Here is an 18,972-nt window from a genome sequence, read left to right on the forward strand (position 1 = left end):
TCCTCGAAAGTGTGGCAACTTTATTTTTTTTGAATTTTATGAATTTAATTAATAAGATCTTAGAAAAACTTGCGAGATTAATTATGATCTGTGGTATCCATCAGCACCCAATCGCATGACCTGGATTAATTAAATGATTTTCTTATCATATACAGTACATGAAGCTTTAAAGTTTATTTTCCACCTAACTTAGGGCTTAGAAGCCTAATACCGATTAGGTAAGAACTCCATATCCATAAAAAAGGGCTTGACATATCCGGTAGCATGCAAGATTCTTTTGTTTTGATTCATTATTCAAATCTTATTCATCTTTGTTCTCCAAAATCCTTCTAAAGCATCGGAGAGTCTCCCCCGTCGGACACACTCCAACGACTTCTGTACTATTCTTCCTTGTGTGTGTAAATTGGTACTCCTCAAACTTTCAAATCAGGTTTTGGCAACAATACTGCTTAAAGTTTTTATCCATAGACGAGGTCATTTCTAGGTGCAGGATATCATACCCTTCGCTAATAATTTTGGCTCCTTGCAAAGTATATATATATATATGATTGTATAGCAGTTTTCTTCATTCATGTGATATCTTGTACCTACGTGAGGAGTGAAGAGATGATAAAAGTACAAAGTTGTTGGAGAGACTCCGTGATGTGGCAATGGGTCGAGTTGAGTTGGGTTTTGATCTGGTCAAGTAAGGAAAATGACAATAACATACAAAATCTTGATACAAACCCAACCCAACAAGATATCAGGTCAATATTTCTTCATCATCATCCACCCATGGGTTATCTAAAATTGCTCATTTGACACTAATGGAATGTAGTTTGCAAGCCTCTATCCCTAATAAATCTAAGCTAACCTATCAATTTCAATATGTATAATATTTACCAGCTAATGTTCAAAATGATTTAAACAACTATTTATTAAGAATAAACCAATAACTAAAAAAAATCGATTCGATCGATCCTTAAACTCTACCCTCATAACCTAAGTCAAAGTAAAAGCTCTAGTCCGCAAGTAAAAGCTCTAGTCCGCGCCTAACTCGTTTGAAATTTGGGTTAGAAAATTTTAAACATTATTGACCTAAATTAAAAACCCCTAACCCAAATCCAAATCAAAAGGTAGGGTTGGATTTTCAGGTTGGGTCAGCTTGTACCACCCCTTGGAGCAACGATTGTGAGACCCCATTGTTGCCAAAGCTTCAAAGTTTCCATGATTTCTAGATTTTTTTTTTCTTTTTTGATTTCTTGCATAGACCTATGGTAGATTGGGGCAGCAAAAGTCTCTGCACAGCAAGTTACACCAATACCCTCACATTATGTTACAGGAGAACTTTTTATGTGCATGAAGCGGGGGGTCCTCGCATTTCCGGAGTATGCAATGAAAAGCATGCGACCCAAAAAGATCGATAAAATTTGATAGCATGACTAATCCTTAATTTTTCAAAAAATTAAATCAAATCATCTCTAAAACCAGATAACTTGATTGCCCACTCAGCCTCCACTCTAGTACAAGATTGTTTTTCCAATTATTTGATTGCAACTAATATTTTAGAAAGTAAAACCTCACTAAAAGATCTTTCTAAATAAATAAGATATTCCGTCGTCCTAATAAGCTCTGACTTTGCTTTGTCTTTTAAACATTCATGGACCAATTACTCTAAATTCTATAGTTTTTTTTTTTTTTTTGATAAGACTGAGAGATCATATATGTCTAGTATGAATATATCCAATAAAGTCAGAAAATAAAATAATTTTTTAAGAACCTATAATCTTACTATTAAAAATAGAGCCTTCTATTTGATATCAACAAAATATAATTTTTTTTTAATAAAAGATATATTTTGATAAAAATATATTCGCAGCCATTAATATATTTGTTATTTCAATGCATATTCTAATGATACTTTTCTTTTTGTCATTCTGAAAGTTGATTTACAGGAATATTGGTCCCTAATATTCTGAAAGTTGATATCCATTGGTCACAGCTAGCCAATGAAGAAGGTAGCACAAATAGATTACTATGCTCAGATGTGGCTCGATCGATAGGGCTCAAAAGAGAGCTAGGTTTTATATAGGCAGGGACTAGGGATCCAATCCGCCAGCTTGATAATAATGATGCAATAGGCACAATGTGACAAATCCTCCTCATGACCTTTGGGTTTGGGCGAGCCACACTAGGTTTTCTGTATTTGTTTATTGGATATTTGTGCAGGAATATCCTGCAGAAATAGAGCCTGTATACTCATCCAGAACAAAAAGAAAAACAAAATTCATAAAGATCATTTTTTTTCTTCACACAGGATTCGAGCTAGGAAATATTGGGTTGATATAGGCTATGCTGAAAAAAGCTGTCCAATCTAAGAATGTAGAAGAAAATTCAGCCCAATTCTGTTAGCTTGCTCAAATAAACCCTTAGTTTTTTTTTTTTCTTTTAAGAAAAATGAGCTTTCCATGCAATTTTTCTTGTTACAAAAATACCCATAGCATTCTGATCTTCATGTTAAGTACTAATTGTCAGTAAAGAGACTGATAAAAATTCATTTTTCAAAGAATGAAAAATCTCCAAACACTACAATTCTTTTAATATGATTTTTTTTTTTTTTTTTTTTTTTGTATTAAGCTTCGATTGGGTATTTCCTTATGTTTGGAGAAAGGTTTTCGTGGGCCTCATTATCTTAACTTATGCGAACCGAAATATCAAAATTAGAGCCTAGTAGGCTAATCCTTCAGAATTGGGCTAGGATCATGACTTGAGCTGTCGATTGAAGCATGATCCTATACCAACCAAATTCCATCAAGCCCAAATCCCATAGAAAGGGGAAAAAAAAAAAGAATCCATAAATTTTTTTCTTCGAGCAGGCCAAAGGCTGGGATCTAAATTGGGTTTGGACACTCTTAGGAAATATGAGATAGATGGGCCAAGAGACCCGATTCCTACATAGTTTTCAGCCAATTCTGTAAAAATATTCAAACAGGCTCTAATCTTCACAGTTAATCAACTATCATTTTAAATTAACTTTTTAATAATTAAATATTCAAACTATGTTTTAAATAGAATTATTTTAATATTACTCATTGGACCAATTGTGAAATATGACCTCAGTGTTACGGTTATACCAATATTCACATGTACTTACTGATCAGCAAAATCTGCCATAGTCGCGAACAAAGAATTAATTTCATATTCCGAATATAACAATTGAAACATAAGGGAAGATGAAATATATTTACCAAGAGCTTCCTATCTTTATTACAAGTCCACGGTTGGATGGTGAATAAAGGGAATAATAGGCTTTAACTTTGGGTTCAAAAGCCATATCAAATACAGATCGCCTTGAAGATAAAATCAAGATTTAAAGACACTACTCATTGCATTCATAATTATGAGTCGGAGCACTATGAAGACGCACAAACCAGAAAAAGAAAAATAAAAGAGCTTACTTGCATTAATACGCAAGATTTGCAACTTTTCGATGCAACAAGCATGAATATACTTCTGACATAAGCCACATTTTCTAAAAGCATGCACAAGACACTTTCAGGGAATAAATTTCATCATCCATTGACAATTACTTCCTACAAGAGATGAAACAACTACTTTCTTTTTTAAAATTCATGTAACTGGTAGCGGTGCAAATTAAATCTCTGAGTGCAACACATCGTTACCAGTATTGGAATAGAAAACGAGCCAACCCCATCAAAATTGAAGCCTCAAAAAATCTACTCAAAAGATCCTCCAAGCATCGACAGGAGCAAACCACTGGATCTCTCAAAGTTCCATAGTGCAGTTTTTTCAGTAGCGGGCACTGACCAGGGCCATGTGCTCAATCAAGTCTAGCACTCGGTTGCTGAACAAGAAAGCCAGGAGAAGCATCAGCTCAAGACTTTGAACATAATATAGGGACAGCAATGGAGCGAGAATAAGAGTAGCTACTTACCTGTAGCCCCATTCATTGTCATACCAGGAGACGAGCTTCATAAAGGAAGCACTTAATCCAATACCAGCCTTTGCATCAAATATGCTAGACCTAGAAAATATATAACACATGCAACGGTTTAGCACCTCCGTAGCTTAGTAACAAATGGGAAACACTTACATATAGACTCCTTACCTCGAGTCACCAACAAAATCATTTGAAACAACATCCTCATCAGTGTAACCAAGTATGCCTTTCAGTGGGCCCTCTGATGCAAACCTGTAATAAATTGACAAGATTAGAAGTAACAAAGTAAAAAAAATAATATATCAAAATCTTCATGTACATGTGAGCCTTGTACATACGCACGCACAAAAATATATAGCATATTATTTACCAAGATCTTTGCTCGTCAGTGTAATCATGTACAGATGATTCTGCAATCATGTATAGATGTCCCACTTTTAAGGTTAAAGTGTCTACATTATCCTAGTACATGGACCGTACTCTTGTTATTGCTTTCATGCCTCTCAGTGACATGTTAAATATATTCACTTTGTGCTTTTACTCATTACCCACCAAAAGAATCATAAAAGAATTTTTGGTCTTTGCTTTTCCAGTGAAAGAAATCCATGTAAAAGTTTCTGTTTAAACAGGTATAAGAATTGCAGCGTAAAGACACCTAAACAGCTAAACAATTTGGGATACATGCAACATTGCACACTGAAATCCCAAGACACTTCCAAAGCATCACTAAGTGACTCCTAAGTTTTGACTCAATGATGATTGGTGCAAGATTCGTAGTTTTGGTTTTTTTTTTTCCTTTATTCATGTGGTATTCTACTAGTCAAAAAGCCCTAACACATCTTCTGGTAAAGCATCATCTAGGTTGCCTAATTGGTAGAGCATGATCTAAGCCCCAACACAACCCCCAAAACCCCAAAAAAAAAACCACTGCTCAGCCTTTTTCATGCTGCAAAGGTTATAACCTTTAAGCAAATCTTTATTCAGTGGCTCTTAAAGGTAACTCTCCAATGCTTTACCAACTTTCTCAATAATTTTACTATACTCATCCTTCATATTTTTAATGTTATCTAAACTCTATTATCCTTTCTTCACTGTACGCTAGCTTGTCAACATCTTTTGTTTCCATTTCTTGCAAACATCTGCAGATATCTCATACCCTGCTAGTTATTTGCTCCCTTTCTACAATTGTCGTATCATTCAAAATTTCTATATTTCTAAATTTCAGTATTTGAAGGAAGACAATTTTTTAAGTCATTATCTTTTGGACCTTTACATTCCACTTTGTTTCATTGTTAATGAATCTAGCGCCCTAGGCACTAGCTACTTCATTTGATAGATTATCATATGCAGCAGAACATCACAGGCATCCCGAAATGGATAAGTAGGCTCTCTCATTTTTCATTCGTATGGGTGAAAGGCCCGCTTTCGCCTACGACCCAACTTCTCTCGTTACTCCTTTCTAACAGAGCTCTTTGGCGAATACTCCACTTTTTAATGATTAGATCATCCTAATTTGTTCATCATACTAATACCATCTTTGATAAAGCTTTTCATATCTAATGAGATCAACTTTATTGCTGCAGATGATGTTTAAGCACCAAAAATAGGTAAGGTTAAGAACTTTATTCCAGAGAAATCAGTTCCTTTCCTGTCAATCAACTGCATGGCAAGAAAAGTGCATATGGAGGAAAGAGGATTTGGGAGCTGACCTACAATGACATTCAAGAAACCAAATTTTTATGGATCAGCAACATGGATGGTTTATGGACATATATTGCAGCTTTCATTCACCTGGTGGTCTGTGCTATAGTGTGGTTGCAAAGTGAACATGCATCTGGTGCTCTGCCTTCTTCATTAGTGCAGAAGCTTCTCAGTTCTTGATGTTACCCCAAATTTCCCTCACATAATTTTTACCAATTACACAAATTTTGACCTAATATCGACGAGATAGTGACTGATACAGATTTAGCTTATTGGAGATGGGGGTGAAAAAACCAAAGTCAGACTGAAGAGGATATCGTTACCAATGAACACGCGCATGCACACAAAGAGAGACAGACAGAGACACCCACACACAAACACATGCTCACAGAGAGAGAGAGAGAGAGAGAGATTTAATCCTATGGGCGAGAGGGTTGATAATACAAATTAACTTATTGAAATGCATTAATGCTACTTCCATGCCTTTTAGGTACTTGATAAAGTAATCGATGAAAAATTCATGATTAGATAACTTAGAAAAAAGCACATATTAACATTGTTTCGAACTCCTTTAGAAATTCTTTTCTTTTTTTTTAAAAAAAAAGTTTCTCTCACCAGCTGATGTGGTTTCAGTGCCTATGATTAACTAACTGTCGGGGAAAATATCTACTGACACTGTATAAGATTCCTGCACTAGATCTCTATTTACGACAGCATAGATCAGCCATGGTCAGTAATGCAGATCGCTAAATTCCACCATGGGCAAATACAACAGCAGGGGTACTACAGAACTAAGTTTGAGCAAAGTTTTACCTGGCCTGTCTCAGATCACATTTCATCATTTGGATTCAGACTTGATATATGCTATATCATTCAGTACATATGGAAACAAGGACATGATTCACAAGCATACAACTAACTCAATAGAACTAACAAATCAAAACAATATTTAAGGATGGTACTTTAGAAAAAAATTGGTTAAGAATTGTCTTAGATTTTAAAGAACTCAGCATCTGTTTTCATCTCAATTATGTATGTTTGTTCTGATTTGGTATACAGGACATGTCTAAATTTGATATAATGCACAATAACAAACCTACACTGAATCAAGGTAATCATATATCAGCTTAAGGTCTTGTGTTTAAACAAGCCATATTTCAGGCAGTAGGATCAGCCAAAATGTTCAGCTGAAAGACTGAAATTGACATCATGAATAGCTTAAGTTATTAACAACACTAAGTACTGAACCTATACTGAGTTACACTTAAACTAATCATAATATACTCCAATGAATTATATAAAAGGGAATGTTTCATTATAACATAAGGGAAAAGGTTCCTAGAATTTTACAATTACAAGTTACAGACAGCAAATAAAATATTAAATCTAAGATTACAAGCAAAAACTTAAAGCATACACAGGTAGTTTTGATTTTTTTTTTTTTTTTAGTAAACACGCTGAATCTTTAAAAGAAAAAAGTGATGTACAGAAACAGATAAAACAATGGGCAAACTAACATAGCATGCATTATAATACAGCATCAAATAATTATATGTAGTGGATTGCAATATATAAAAGCAATAGAAGCATGCATACTTAATAGCAGCTTTGACATCATCGTATGAAGCACTTTTCTCAAGCCGACAAGTCAGGTCCACAACTGAAACATTTGGTGTTGGAACCCGGAAAGCCATCCCAGTAAGTTTCCCATTGAGCTCTGGAAGAACTTTCCCAACAGCCTGATATTCCAGAAGTGAACTCAATTCACATAAAAGTCTAAAATATCAATAATGTATTGCAAATCTTCTTGCTCTCACCTTTGCTGCACCTGTTGAACTGGGGATGATGTTTTGACCAGCTCCACGCCCTCCTCGCCAATCTTTCATTGATGGACCATCAACAGTCTTCTGTGTTGCTGAACATAAAAAGGCCAAAAAAAAACCATGCCAGTAAAGCAAACTCTGTAATGATGATATTTGAGGGGCATGTCTAGATGGTTATTTAATGTGAGGATAAAGGTAAAAGAGAAGGATGAAAAACCTGTTGTCGCATGGACAGTTGTCATAAGGCCTTCAACAATACCAAATTCTTCATGGACAACCTGCAAGGTACGATACAAACCATGAGAGGGCTTGCTCCAAATGATATTACACCCAAGATCAGAGAAGTTAGGAGATGCATAGCATTTCATAAATCATAAAAAAGAAAAAAATGCAGACAGATGGATTATAAAAGCACAGAAACATTTTATTTGTACTGCCTAGTTATTATTTACTGCAAATGACGTTGCAAGAAAAAAAAAGGCACCACATATTAAAACAACAGACCTTGGCTAGAGGAGCAAGACAGTTGGTTGTACAGCTAGCATTAGAAACAATATTCATGTCTGGTTTATATGCCTTCTCATTTACTCCAACCACGAACATAGGAGCATCAGCAGATGGAGCTGATATTACCACCTTTCTGGCACCACCCTACAGGAATTTAAAGAACGCCATTGTCAATTTTTCATTCAAAAAGAAAATTGCAGTGATAGAAATATTTGTAATGTCAAATCCAGAAAAAGGGCACACCTTAAAGTGAGTTGAAGCCTTATCTGTTGTCGTAAAAACACCAGAAGATTCAACAACATATTCTGCCCCAAAATCACCCCACGGAATCTCTGCTGGATCTCTGATGAAAAAGAAGGTTTAGACATTTTCATAACCTTTATACTCCAACTTTTAACATTACAAAACACGCATTCTGCAGTTCTTAATTTGATGTAAATTTAAGATTAATCATGACATATTCAGCTCATATAACTACCATAATAGAGAAAGAAATTAGAAAAAAAAATAAAAACCAAAAGCTTATTGATGGCATGGAAGATTCAGTAACCTTAAAGCAACCATAATAATATTTCTGCATTACCTTTTGCTCGTGACTGCAATTTTTTTCCCATTGATTTCTAATGTAGACTCATCCACAACCTTAATGGTTCCCTTGAATATACCATGTGTCGAGTCATACTTAAACATATATGCCTGGAAAGAAGGAATAAATTTAATGCGATATGACTGAAAGAAATTAGGACAACGAATATGCATGTTAAAGAAGTGTAATACATAGAAGATGTATCCCCAAAAGAAAACAACAGAATAAAAAGGAACTCATTAACATATATTCACAACATGTAAGGTGACATGTAAATTCGCATACACCAACATTTCCTTTTTAAGGGCAGAAGCAGTATTGCCGCCACATTTATAGATAAATGATTATGTGAAGCATTCGGAAGAGGGATGAAAATCCCAACTTTCAGGTGATCCATGTACTTCCCCTGAGCTCATGAGTTAAACTAAAATATATTCTACCAGTACAAATAGATATCAATTGTCACTATGAACCAAAATCAAGTCCTACAATTGGACACTGATGCAGATCTAAAGTCATATTAATTAAACAACTCATGCACCAAGTTCAGACCACAAACAAGGACTTTACCTAGCTTTTGATAAAATATCTAGCTGATCATAAATATTCAGTTGTGTTAGTATCTCAAAGAGGTAGGCTTACCATATAAGTTGGTTACATATCCATTAGAATATTTGCAATTGTATGCAAGCAGAAAGTAGGCAATAGAAGTGAAAATTCAATCTCAATTGCGTGATATTAGCTGCACATTTCAGAGTAATTTAGTCTAGCTCTTATCTCCCTTCAGCCATCCAGTACTTGCACCACCCAAGAATGGATCATACACTAAGTAATTCTTCTAGCAAGTACCATTTTCAACATGAGATTGTTGTTCTACCTACTGGAGGTTCTGGACGCCCATTAAATTACCTCCATAGTAGAACAACATTAGATAATCCATGTACAAGATAAATGACAAAATAAAATGCAGGGTACCTTCATCAAAAATTCAAATAAAGATATCCTATTCATCTTCTATCTTGCAAAACAAATCTAAGACAGAGTGGCTTTTTTCGTGACTTTTTGAATCCAAAGAAATTACCAAAATCATGAAAACTAAAGAAAAATATGTTTCCTTACCATGTATTTGGCATCAATGAAAGGATCATTAAGTGCTACTACTTCAATATCATCTCTAGCAGTTGCTATGCGCAAGACTAGCCTTCCAATCCGCCCAAAGCCTGAAGTAAAACAAAACAGTTACATATGTGAGATTAAACAGGACATAGCTACTCTGAGTTCTATATAAAACATCAAATAAAGTCATGATGTTAACTGAATCTCTGGCATAATGATTGAGAAGAAAAGACAATATGCTTGCATAATTCAAAGATCTATACAATAGCCCAGATCAAAGTTTAAAATACTAGTACCAACCATGATATTAGTTTTCCACCAGAGTGGTATGGCTTGGTTTGTTGTACTAACGGTACAGTGCTGCCTCTTGGTACCATACTGGGATGCTATTTTTATATTTTTTTTCATTTTTTACATTTTTGATGTTTAAATGAATATTAAGCCCTTTTTCCGTGTCTAGATGGTTTTTGATGGGACATGTGATGCTAGAGTGCCAGTATTGATATCAACACCATTGTTTCAATGAGGTTTAAGAAACTAGCAACAAATAGAAGTGAAACAGGGCAAACCATTCATAGTATTGGAATAGAAGTGAAACTCTCTCTCTCTCTCTCTCTCTCTCTCTCGCCCCCTTGCTCCCCCCTCCCCCTTCTTTCACTCGATGAAAAGCAACCCCAAAGGTCACAGGGCAACATAAAGGAGGGGGGGGGGGGGAGAGAGAGAGAGAGAGAGAGAGAGCTAGCCTGTCTCTCTCTCTCACCCTTTTTTTCAACTTAAATCTGTTCCAATTGGTTTGGGCTCAGTATCAGCCGGTACAGATCAGTACATGCAGAACAGACCGATTCAAGCTAGTTTTGACATCCTGCACCCTATATCAATGCCTAAAAGTTGTTGGAATGATACAATACTGGTGGTACTATCCCGTACGAACAGTTTTTCAATCATTGGACTAGATAATCATATATAAAATGGGATATTATACCTCTATCAAGATAATTATGATTGTTACCCCCAATTTACCATACCAAACAATGTAATGCATACATATAATGCTTTATTGGTGATAATGAGACTAGTGAAAGTTTCAAGTGCCTCACTCTTGCAAGATTCAGCTCTAATTGTCTCACCAAAAAAATACCAAGCTATCTAATATATAGACAACCAGCAATTGCTACCATTGGTTCATTTCAATTAATTCCAACTAAGGACCTATTTGGCTATTCCTATAGGATTAGGCTGAAAATCATATAGGATTCGTGGACTAGGCCATCCATTTAAGCATAGCCCTATATCAACCGAACTCCACCCAACCCAAATCCCGTGGGAAGAAAAAAAAGACCTGCATAGGTCTTTTTTTCTTCCTACAGCCCAAAGGCTAAAATATGGGCTAGGTTTGGATAGGCTCTTAGAAAATGCAAACTAGATAGGCCAACAAGCCTAATTCCCACAAAATTTTTAGCCTAATCCTATAGGAATATCCAAATAGGCCCTAAATATAATTATTCTCCTTGCAGGTTCTCCATTCAATCTACATCGAACTATCTAGTGCTGTACACACCATCAGAGCATATTCTCAATCCATATTTTTTTTTAAAGATCAGTAGTTTAAGTTTCCATACAGCTATAGCTTGGATATCGGTTAAGCTGAACATCCAAGTGGAGAATTATATAGCTCTATTGATATGTAAGCTGAACATGGAGAGTAGTTGACATTGTTCTATGCCAAGCAACAGGATGGCTCCTGGGAACATCTACTTGGTGAAACTGTTAAACCCAAGATTGGTCAGCAAAACACAGGCACATGCGAAAGTAAAATGATTAAGACTATCAGAGCTGACTCCAAAAAGATAAATACTGAAAAGAAAAATATTTTAATGCATAAACAAACCAACAGGTAATATTTGGGTACTCCCAATTAATCAACTACTTCATAACTTCAGAATAAAATCTAAACATTAATCCCATTCCAATCTCTAGAATCTAGTGTTAGTCTAAGCTAATTCTACTTAATTTTAGTAGTAGAATAACAAACATACTTCGATCTCTCACCTTATTAAATCAAAATAGTGAAATCATAATTTTTACATGAATTGTCATCATAAACTGATATAGATAATCTTAAAACAAGGAAATTTAAATGCTTGGAAAACAAAATGTTCAGTTCTGAAACAGAAGCTGCACAGACGACACATGCAAAGGATTATCCGAGAACCCACCATTTATGCCAACCTTTGTTTTTGCACCAGCTGACGATCCTAATCAGAGTAAGAACCAGACATCAAACCATCATCATTGACCAACATAAATCGAAAAGCATAGCTTAATATCTCTCATAATGCATGGAAGTTTACTTGGAACCACAGGGGGGGCCTCAGTAGCTGTAGCTTTAATTGGCTGAATGCCCCGAGCACTAGGTTTCCTGCAAAATTCAGAAGAAACAAGATGAAGTCTCTTATCAGCAAAACCCGAACAAGAATATTTGTTAAAGAATGCAGTAAAACTAATAGCGGCAATACAAGCAAGAGAAACTGGGAGTACGACTTAACTGTGACGAGGATGATTCCACCGAGGAAAGAACGGAACCAAAAATACTCGAACGGATCTGTGCTGAACTTGGAATTCTCATGCAAGATATCTGAGGAAAACAAACAAAAGCATAATAATTATACATTATAACTCAAAATAGTATATACAATAAACTAATTCTTAATTGTGTACAAATAAATCACTGAAATTCAAATATATAATCATAAAAAGCATGCAACGATTCACCTAGAGATTTTCAAATATAAAAGCTTATATTAAATCGTTATCAAAAGCATAGAAAAAAACAGTACGATCAAAACAAAACCAAACTAAAAACAGGGATTTGATCAAAAGTTGTAACTTTTTAACAAGAAATTCAACGGAAGCTGTTTAACCAAAACAAAATAGCATACATCCAATCATCTCCAATAGCGAGCAACAGCCAAAAACACAAAAGAATATATCAATCAAGACAGAAACGGGTCGGAGACAACACATTCACCAGATTCACCAAACCAAAGCAAGAAAAGAACAACTTCTCGCCCAATTTTTCGATCAAATCCCCACAAGAGCCAAAAAAATAACCATCAAAATCCTTCCCAAAGACGAAAATGAGCCATAAATCAGACCTTGAACGACTCAGGAGCCCGAGCGTCGAAATCGGAAGGGAAGCAGTCGCGCCATCCACCGGTCAAAGGCGTCGCAGATCGGAGGAGCATCGAGAACGCCATTAGACGACCCCTTCTCTCTCTGTCTCCCCTCCCACGGAAATCAAAAGCCTACCAGAAGGCGACGGGAGTTAGGGGGCCGGGGAATGGAAGGAAATGGGGGGAGGGAAGGACCGCCTTTTATACGAGCGGTAGGGTTTGGCGGCTTCCTCTCAGGCGGAGTTCTCTCTCTCTCTTCCTCATTTTCTCGCTTTTTTAATTTTTTTCATGGAAACGAGAATGATACCCAGAAGATGCGCGGGGAAGATAATAAAAATTTAAATATAAATTTATATAATTAATATATATATTATAAATATAATATATATTTAACAATTATTGATCATTTTGATTTCAAAATTTTACTATTAAAAGTATTTATATTGATGGGAAAGATCAATTATTTAAGAGAGCAATTGGATAACACAAACAATACAAAATTTAATACGAAATGAAAATCTAGAGCGATGACAAACATCAAGATTGTGTCCAGTAGTATATTTATTATTTAATTAAAATTCTTTATTATGTATTCTATATGTTAATTGTCACTTAAAAAATAAAAAGCTGGTCACTAACACATATTTTGAGACTTAAAAATTTAGTTATCTAAGATTATTTTCATTTTTTCTCGGTGGAGATATGTAACAATGATGACTAATTATTAAAAGATATTAAATTTTTATGCTAAAAAATATATAGAGAAATGTAAAATTCTACGACATAAAGATATCTTAGAATCTTTACATTGATTAGAGTATGAAACCTAATATTGATATTGCATTTTCTCTAAAAAAATCCAAAGTATATCGTAATTAGGACCTAATTAATAAAAACTAATAATATTAAAAATGAAATATCAAAATAAAAAATTAATGATGACAATGAGGGGAGGTAATTTTTTTTTCTTTGTATAAAATTCAAGCCCGTCCAACTATTTCTAGATACTTATGAATCTAAGTTGCGTGGTTATACTGGCACAAAATTTCAATAGTACTTTCAGCTAATTTTTTTTTTTATAAAATTTGGTGCCTAACTCATTTCAAATTGATTTCTGAATATTTATAAATATAAATCTAACCTAATTTGTAATTCTATTATTTTGATGATCGTAATGGCCTGATCTATAAATTTAATAAGATTTTCAGCCTACGGAGAGGAAATAGGCTCATGCCACTAGTACATAAACAAAATTTCTGCCGTCCATTAGTCGATTTTTTGTGGAGAAATTCTATGACGACGTATACGATCACGAAAATCTTGACAATTTTCTGCTTTTGGGGGAGCGCAGGACCTTTATCACGTGACTTCCTATTTTGAAACGAGGACGCGTAAAGTAGAGTAGAAACGTGAAGACCTATTTCGCTTTCTCTATGGCCTGGTGAGTTACGGCCGGAAAGGACAAAAGTTACGATTTCTCCAATTCTCCAACCGTTTGATTTTATCGATCCAACCGTAAAAACTCGTTGGGAGCAGGGTATTAACTTATTTCGCGGAATATGATACCGAGATGGACCACGGGCCAACATCACAATTCACATGGGAATGCCGATGCCGAGAAGCGTCCATACCGGGTAGACGGAGAATTCTAGGGGCTGGTTTGGTTTGCGAAAAAAGAGCATAAAAAAAAATATGGTCAACGAGAAAGTAATAAAATGCTTCTTATTTGGTTGGAATGTTTAAAAAAAAGAAATGAGAAAGTCGTATTTCCTTGAAAATATAATTTCTATATTTTATGAAAAAAAATTTTCCATGAGAAACATGAAAAAGTTACTTTCTCATGAGGTGGAAATTACTTCATTTTTATTTTTTTTTAAAAAGATCCTTCAGCATTAAAGAGGTATTAAGACCTAATTTTTATTAAAGGTATAATAAAAATTACACATAACTTTTTCAGAAAAATGGATAGTCAACCAAACATAAGCACTCTGAAGTCTATCATTTTCTCATGTTTAACCAAACATACTAAAAGTATATTTTCAGGCATTCTCTTCTTCTTAATTTTTTTATCTATGAATCATATTTCTAGGAAGTAAAATGGTTCCTAAAGTATCCGGTTCTGGTGTGCCGCAGGAACATTTATTTTAACCAACGGTATTGGAGCGTTGGCCAATCAGCGTTTGTGGAGCTGTTTAACTAGTTGATTGTGAGGAACAACATAAGCTGAAAAACGACATGGGTTGGGTGCGGGTATGCCGAAGTTGTCCCGGGAGAGGGTGACTGGTGGGGGCCACTTGGGAATCAGATGCGTGACCGCGTGAGACGATCAGGGTCGTCAAGCCAGTAATTAGATGAGGTTTGAATCGGATGCTTCTTTGATCACTTGCTAGTCCCATACAATGCAAGCCTTTGGACATTGGAGAATACGAATGTAGCATATGTGCACCAATGGTTGCATCTTGATGCATAATTCAAGGGCACGTACCGTATCGGATCATCAAATGATCAGTAATTGCATGATAGCACTACTGACTTTATTCTCATATTTGCAAAATGTTGAGTCTAAACTATGTGCGCTCGCTAAAATTGGATGCAAATTTGTCTATCCGCAGGTCACGAAGCCGGTCCAATTGAAAATCACATATATAGTTCTTCTTAAACCTAGTCCATATGCCTGCGTAATTTGATGATTTGATCGGGCACAATTCTGCAGTTTTATTTTATATGCAGTTGGACTTCAAGAATCAACAGTGTCTGCTTCAATCCAGCTTGTATCCGGGCTTTATATTTAGAATTAGGTTGCTTTCTCTTTCTAGCAACTTTATAGAGCATTTCGTTATCTTGAATGCTTCCTGCAAGGGCCATTTTTGGCAGTTCAATGGGTTAAACAAAGTTTATGTACGCATCATGCTTGACGTTGGCTGCTTGTACATTGCATTGTTACATCACAAGGACATCGCTATCTCAGCTTGCGAGTTCTGGGACAAAGGCCAAGAGCACCGTGCAAATCGAGGACCCGTGATCGGTGGGGCGCACTAATTTATAAAAGGTTAAGAAAAGCTTCTGTAACGTAGAATTATTGGCTCTTCCTATTGCATCTTCTCAAGTTGGCAGCTTGTACAGCACATGTGAGGACGGAGGAGAGAAAAAACAAAGAAAAAAATTTGTTTGGTATGATTTTTTTATAATAAAAAATATAAAAATTAAAATAAGAAACATGTTTGGTAATTATTTTTTTTATTTTTTATAAAAAAATATTTTTGGAAAAAAATGGAAATAATTTATTTATTTTTTAAAAAAAATAGATTTAATGTGATGGGCTCTTCTATTCGTGCCTTCCGACTTTCGTCTCTATCCACGGCACTTCAACTCTAAGTTATGGGCCGAATCTATTCTGATACTATATTAATAATAATTTAAACCTTCATTCAAAAATATTAGTTGAAAGATATTATTTATATTTTTTTATTTTAAATATTCAAAATTTATTCCGCGAATAACTGATACGAACTAAACACACGCCTGGGTTTCTCTCTCTCCCCTCTCTCTACTTTTCTCTTCCATGGTAGATCCGGCCTCACCGGACTGTCTTATCATCGGCTCGCTGCTTGCTGGATCTTCTACTCTATGAACAGGGCCAGTCTAACCCTTAGGCGACTGAGACGGTCGTTTAAGGCCCCATCCTAAAGAAGGCCCATCGTAGGAAAGACCTCAAAGATAGAATGAAAAGAAAAAAAGGCTCATCTATGAGTTCGCCTTAGGTCGGCCCACTGCAGACAAAATGGCCTTAGGCCCCAACTACATTGGGCCGCTCCTGCCTGTGAAAGGCCAATCTAAGGTATTAGAACCCCATCGAGCGTATATCCCAATTATTAGAACCTTATCGGGCCCTAACCTTGCTGCCTCTCCCAGCTTCTCTCTCTTCTCCGATGAAGAGCTCTGAGGCCCCTCCTTCTTTGCTTCTTTCTCCCTTCTTCTCTTTTGCGGCTGGATGGCAGCCAAAGCCCCCTACCACTCCCTGTTCCTCTTCTTTTTTTTCTTTTTTTTTTGGTAAAAACGGCAATTCATATAGCTCTAACGTGAGTACATCCTGCCAAGTCAGAAGAAAGTAAAAAGTACAATGGGGGCGGGAGTTCTATTGTGGGCGTCCATAAGAACTCCCCAGAACATCGTGCAACATAGGAGGCGACTCAGTCTGCTGCTCTGTTCGCCTTCCAAAAAACATATGCTACCTGGTGCTCATCTAGCTCCACTACCAGCCTCTGTGTCTCACGAATAAGTGGATGACTATCTCCATACCTGAGGATGATAGTGTTATTTTGATGATTAACACAACCATTGAGGAAATATCTAATTAAGTACTACAAGTTAACGTGATACATCATTACTGAGTTCGACACTCTCGATACAATAGAAGAATGAGATCAAGATGTCTTTCAATGATTAATAATGAGATAAAATTTGTAATAGAAAAGGGATAGAGAATTCTAAATTTTAATTCAACAAAGTTTCAAGTGAAATGTACTCTTAAGGGCAAAATAGTAATTTTTATTGTTAAGAGTATGTAGCACTACCATGGCATACATTCAAAATTGCTTGAAATATATTTCATTGATTGTATGGATGAGTCTAACCTTAAGATGCAGCAAAGTGTGGAATGAGTCGACCCCAACATAGGTGGAATCGATCCTGGCACATCATGGAACCATCAGGCACACCTCTGCGAAAATGGCACGGATGAATAGTAGTGGAGTCGACCCCAAGTATGCTTGAGTTGACCCAAGGAGCGGAGCCGACCCCAAAGAACCTTGAGTCGACCCCAGCTTCAAGCCTCAAGAAAACAAGTCTTTGGAATTTACTGAGAGGGTCGACCCCAACTTTCCTTGAGCCGACCCCAGATGGAGCCGACCCCGGGAATGCTTGAGTCGACCCCAATGGAGTCGACCCCAACTGAACATGAGTCGACCCCAAGGCTATGTCGTTCAAAACTGTGTCTCTAGAATCCCTGAGAGGGTCGACCCCAATGGAACTTGAGTCGACCTCACTGTAGCTTGAGTCGACCCCACTGTAGCTTGAGTCGACCCCAGTGAAAAACAGCTGAAATACAAGGTTCTGTGATTTCTGAGAGGGCCGACCCCGCTGTAGCAGGAGTCGATCCCAGTGAAAGTTGGGTCGACCCCAGTGGAAGTTGAGTCGACCCCAAGTATGATGAACAGTGGTTTGAGTCGACCCCAGAAAAGTTTGGGTCGACCCCAGCACGGGCAGAAGCATAACGGCTAGTTCTGCAGAAGTACTTTTTGACCTCCCAACGGCTAGTAATGGATAGTTTTTCAAATCTAACCAATGGAGAGTAACCTAAACATGTGGAAAAGTATTTATAATGACACTATTCATCAGAACAAGTCATCCTTTGCATGAAAATCAAAGCTTACTCAAGAAAGACAAAGCCCTAGTATTCTTCATCGAGGTGCTTCATTCAAGAGTCAAATGGAAGTGGTTGAGCAGATCAAAAGAGGCATTAAGAGCTCCACCAACCCTTGAAGAGTGAAACATCCCTTGACAAAGAAGAGAAGAGCCTTATCAAAGCGATAACAATATTCTAACTCTTTTTTGTAGCTTATAATTGTTATATCTGCTCATCTAGGAGTTTCAACCTTCTTCTTAACAATCTTGTAAGGTTTGTTGGTGAGCCCGTAAAACCAACGGTGTAGGTTTGTTGGTGAACCCGTAAAACCAACGATGAAGGTTTGTTGGTGAGCCCGTAAAACCAACATAGGTTTTTGGTGATCCCGGAAAAAACAAAGTGTAAAAGTTTTTGGATTGTGAGCCCGGAAAACAATCCAACTGTAATCCGTGGGATTATAGTGAATTTCTAAGGGGTCGCTTGGGGAGTGGACATAGGTGCATAGGAGAGCACCGAACTACTATACTTCTTGCTGTTTGTATTGTGTATTGTTCTAACTTCACTACTTGCACTTAATCTACATTAACTAAATCACTCACTCATCAATTAACATAATCAAGGAATCGAAAATCAAGAAAAACCAATTCACCCCCCCCCCCCCCCCCTCTTGGCTTGTCACCTTGGGCAACAATACCTGTCTGCACCCCATATCTACTCGATCA

At 36.4% G+C, this 18,972-nt stretch overlaps 1 protein-coding gene across 1 annotated transcript; it reads right to left on the minus strand.

Annotated features, from left to right (window-relative positions):
- Positions 1-3,348: 3,348 nt before the first annotated feature.
- On the minus strand, positions 3,349-13,138 carry LOC103696512 (glyceraldehyde-3-phosphate dehydrogenase GAPCP2, chloroplastic-like). The gene is made up of 14 exons (XM_008778170.4): positions 12,829-13,138; positions 12,220-12,308; positions 12,025-12,092; positions 11,890-11,928; positions 9,677-9,777; positions 8,555-8,667; positions 8,215-8,314; positions 7,969-8,115; positions 7,682-7,742; positions 7,459-7,556; positions 7,238-7,380; positions 4,109-4,192; positions 3,935-4,024; positions 3,349-3,844 (listed from the first exon to the last, which is right to left on the minus strand). The coding sequence occupies exons 1-14, from the start codon at positions 12,928-12,930 to the stop codon at positions 3,790-3,792; spliced, it is 1,290 nt and encodes a 429-aa protein (XP_008776392.1). The 5' UTR covers positions 12,931-13,138; the 3' UTR covers positions 3,349-3,789.
- Between the last annotated feature and the right edge of the window lie 5,834 nt (positions 13,139-18,972).

This window comes from Phoenix dactylifera, chromosome 12, assembly GCF_009389715.1.
Source record: "Phoenix dactylifera cultivar Barhee BC4 chromosome 12, palm_55x_up_171113_PBpolish2nd_filt_p, whole genome shotgun sequence".
In the NCBI taxonomy this organism is placed as follows: domain Eukaryota; kingdom Viridiplantae; phylum Streptophyta; class Magnoliopsida; order Arecales; family Arecaceae; genus Phoenix; species Phoenix dactylifera.

Coding starts and splice junctions, on each gene's coding strand:
- LOC103696512 (XM_008778170.4), bottom strand. CDS start 12,930: ATGGCGTTCTCGATGCTCCTCCGATCTGCGACGCCTTTGACCGGTGGA. Junction 11,929..12,024: donor GGCCCCCCCTGTGGTTCCAA/GTAAACTTCCAT, acceptor TACTCTGATTAG/GATCGTCAGCTGGTGCAAAA. Junction 7,381..7,458: donor GTTCAACAGGTGCAGCAAAG/GTGAGAGCAAGA, acceptor CTGGAATATCAG/GCTGTTGGGAAAGTTCTTCC.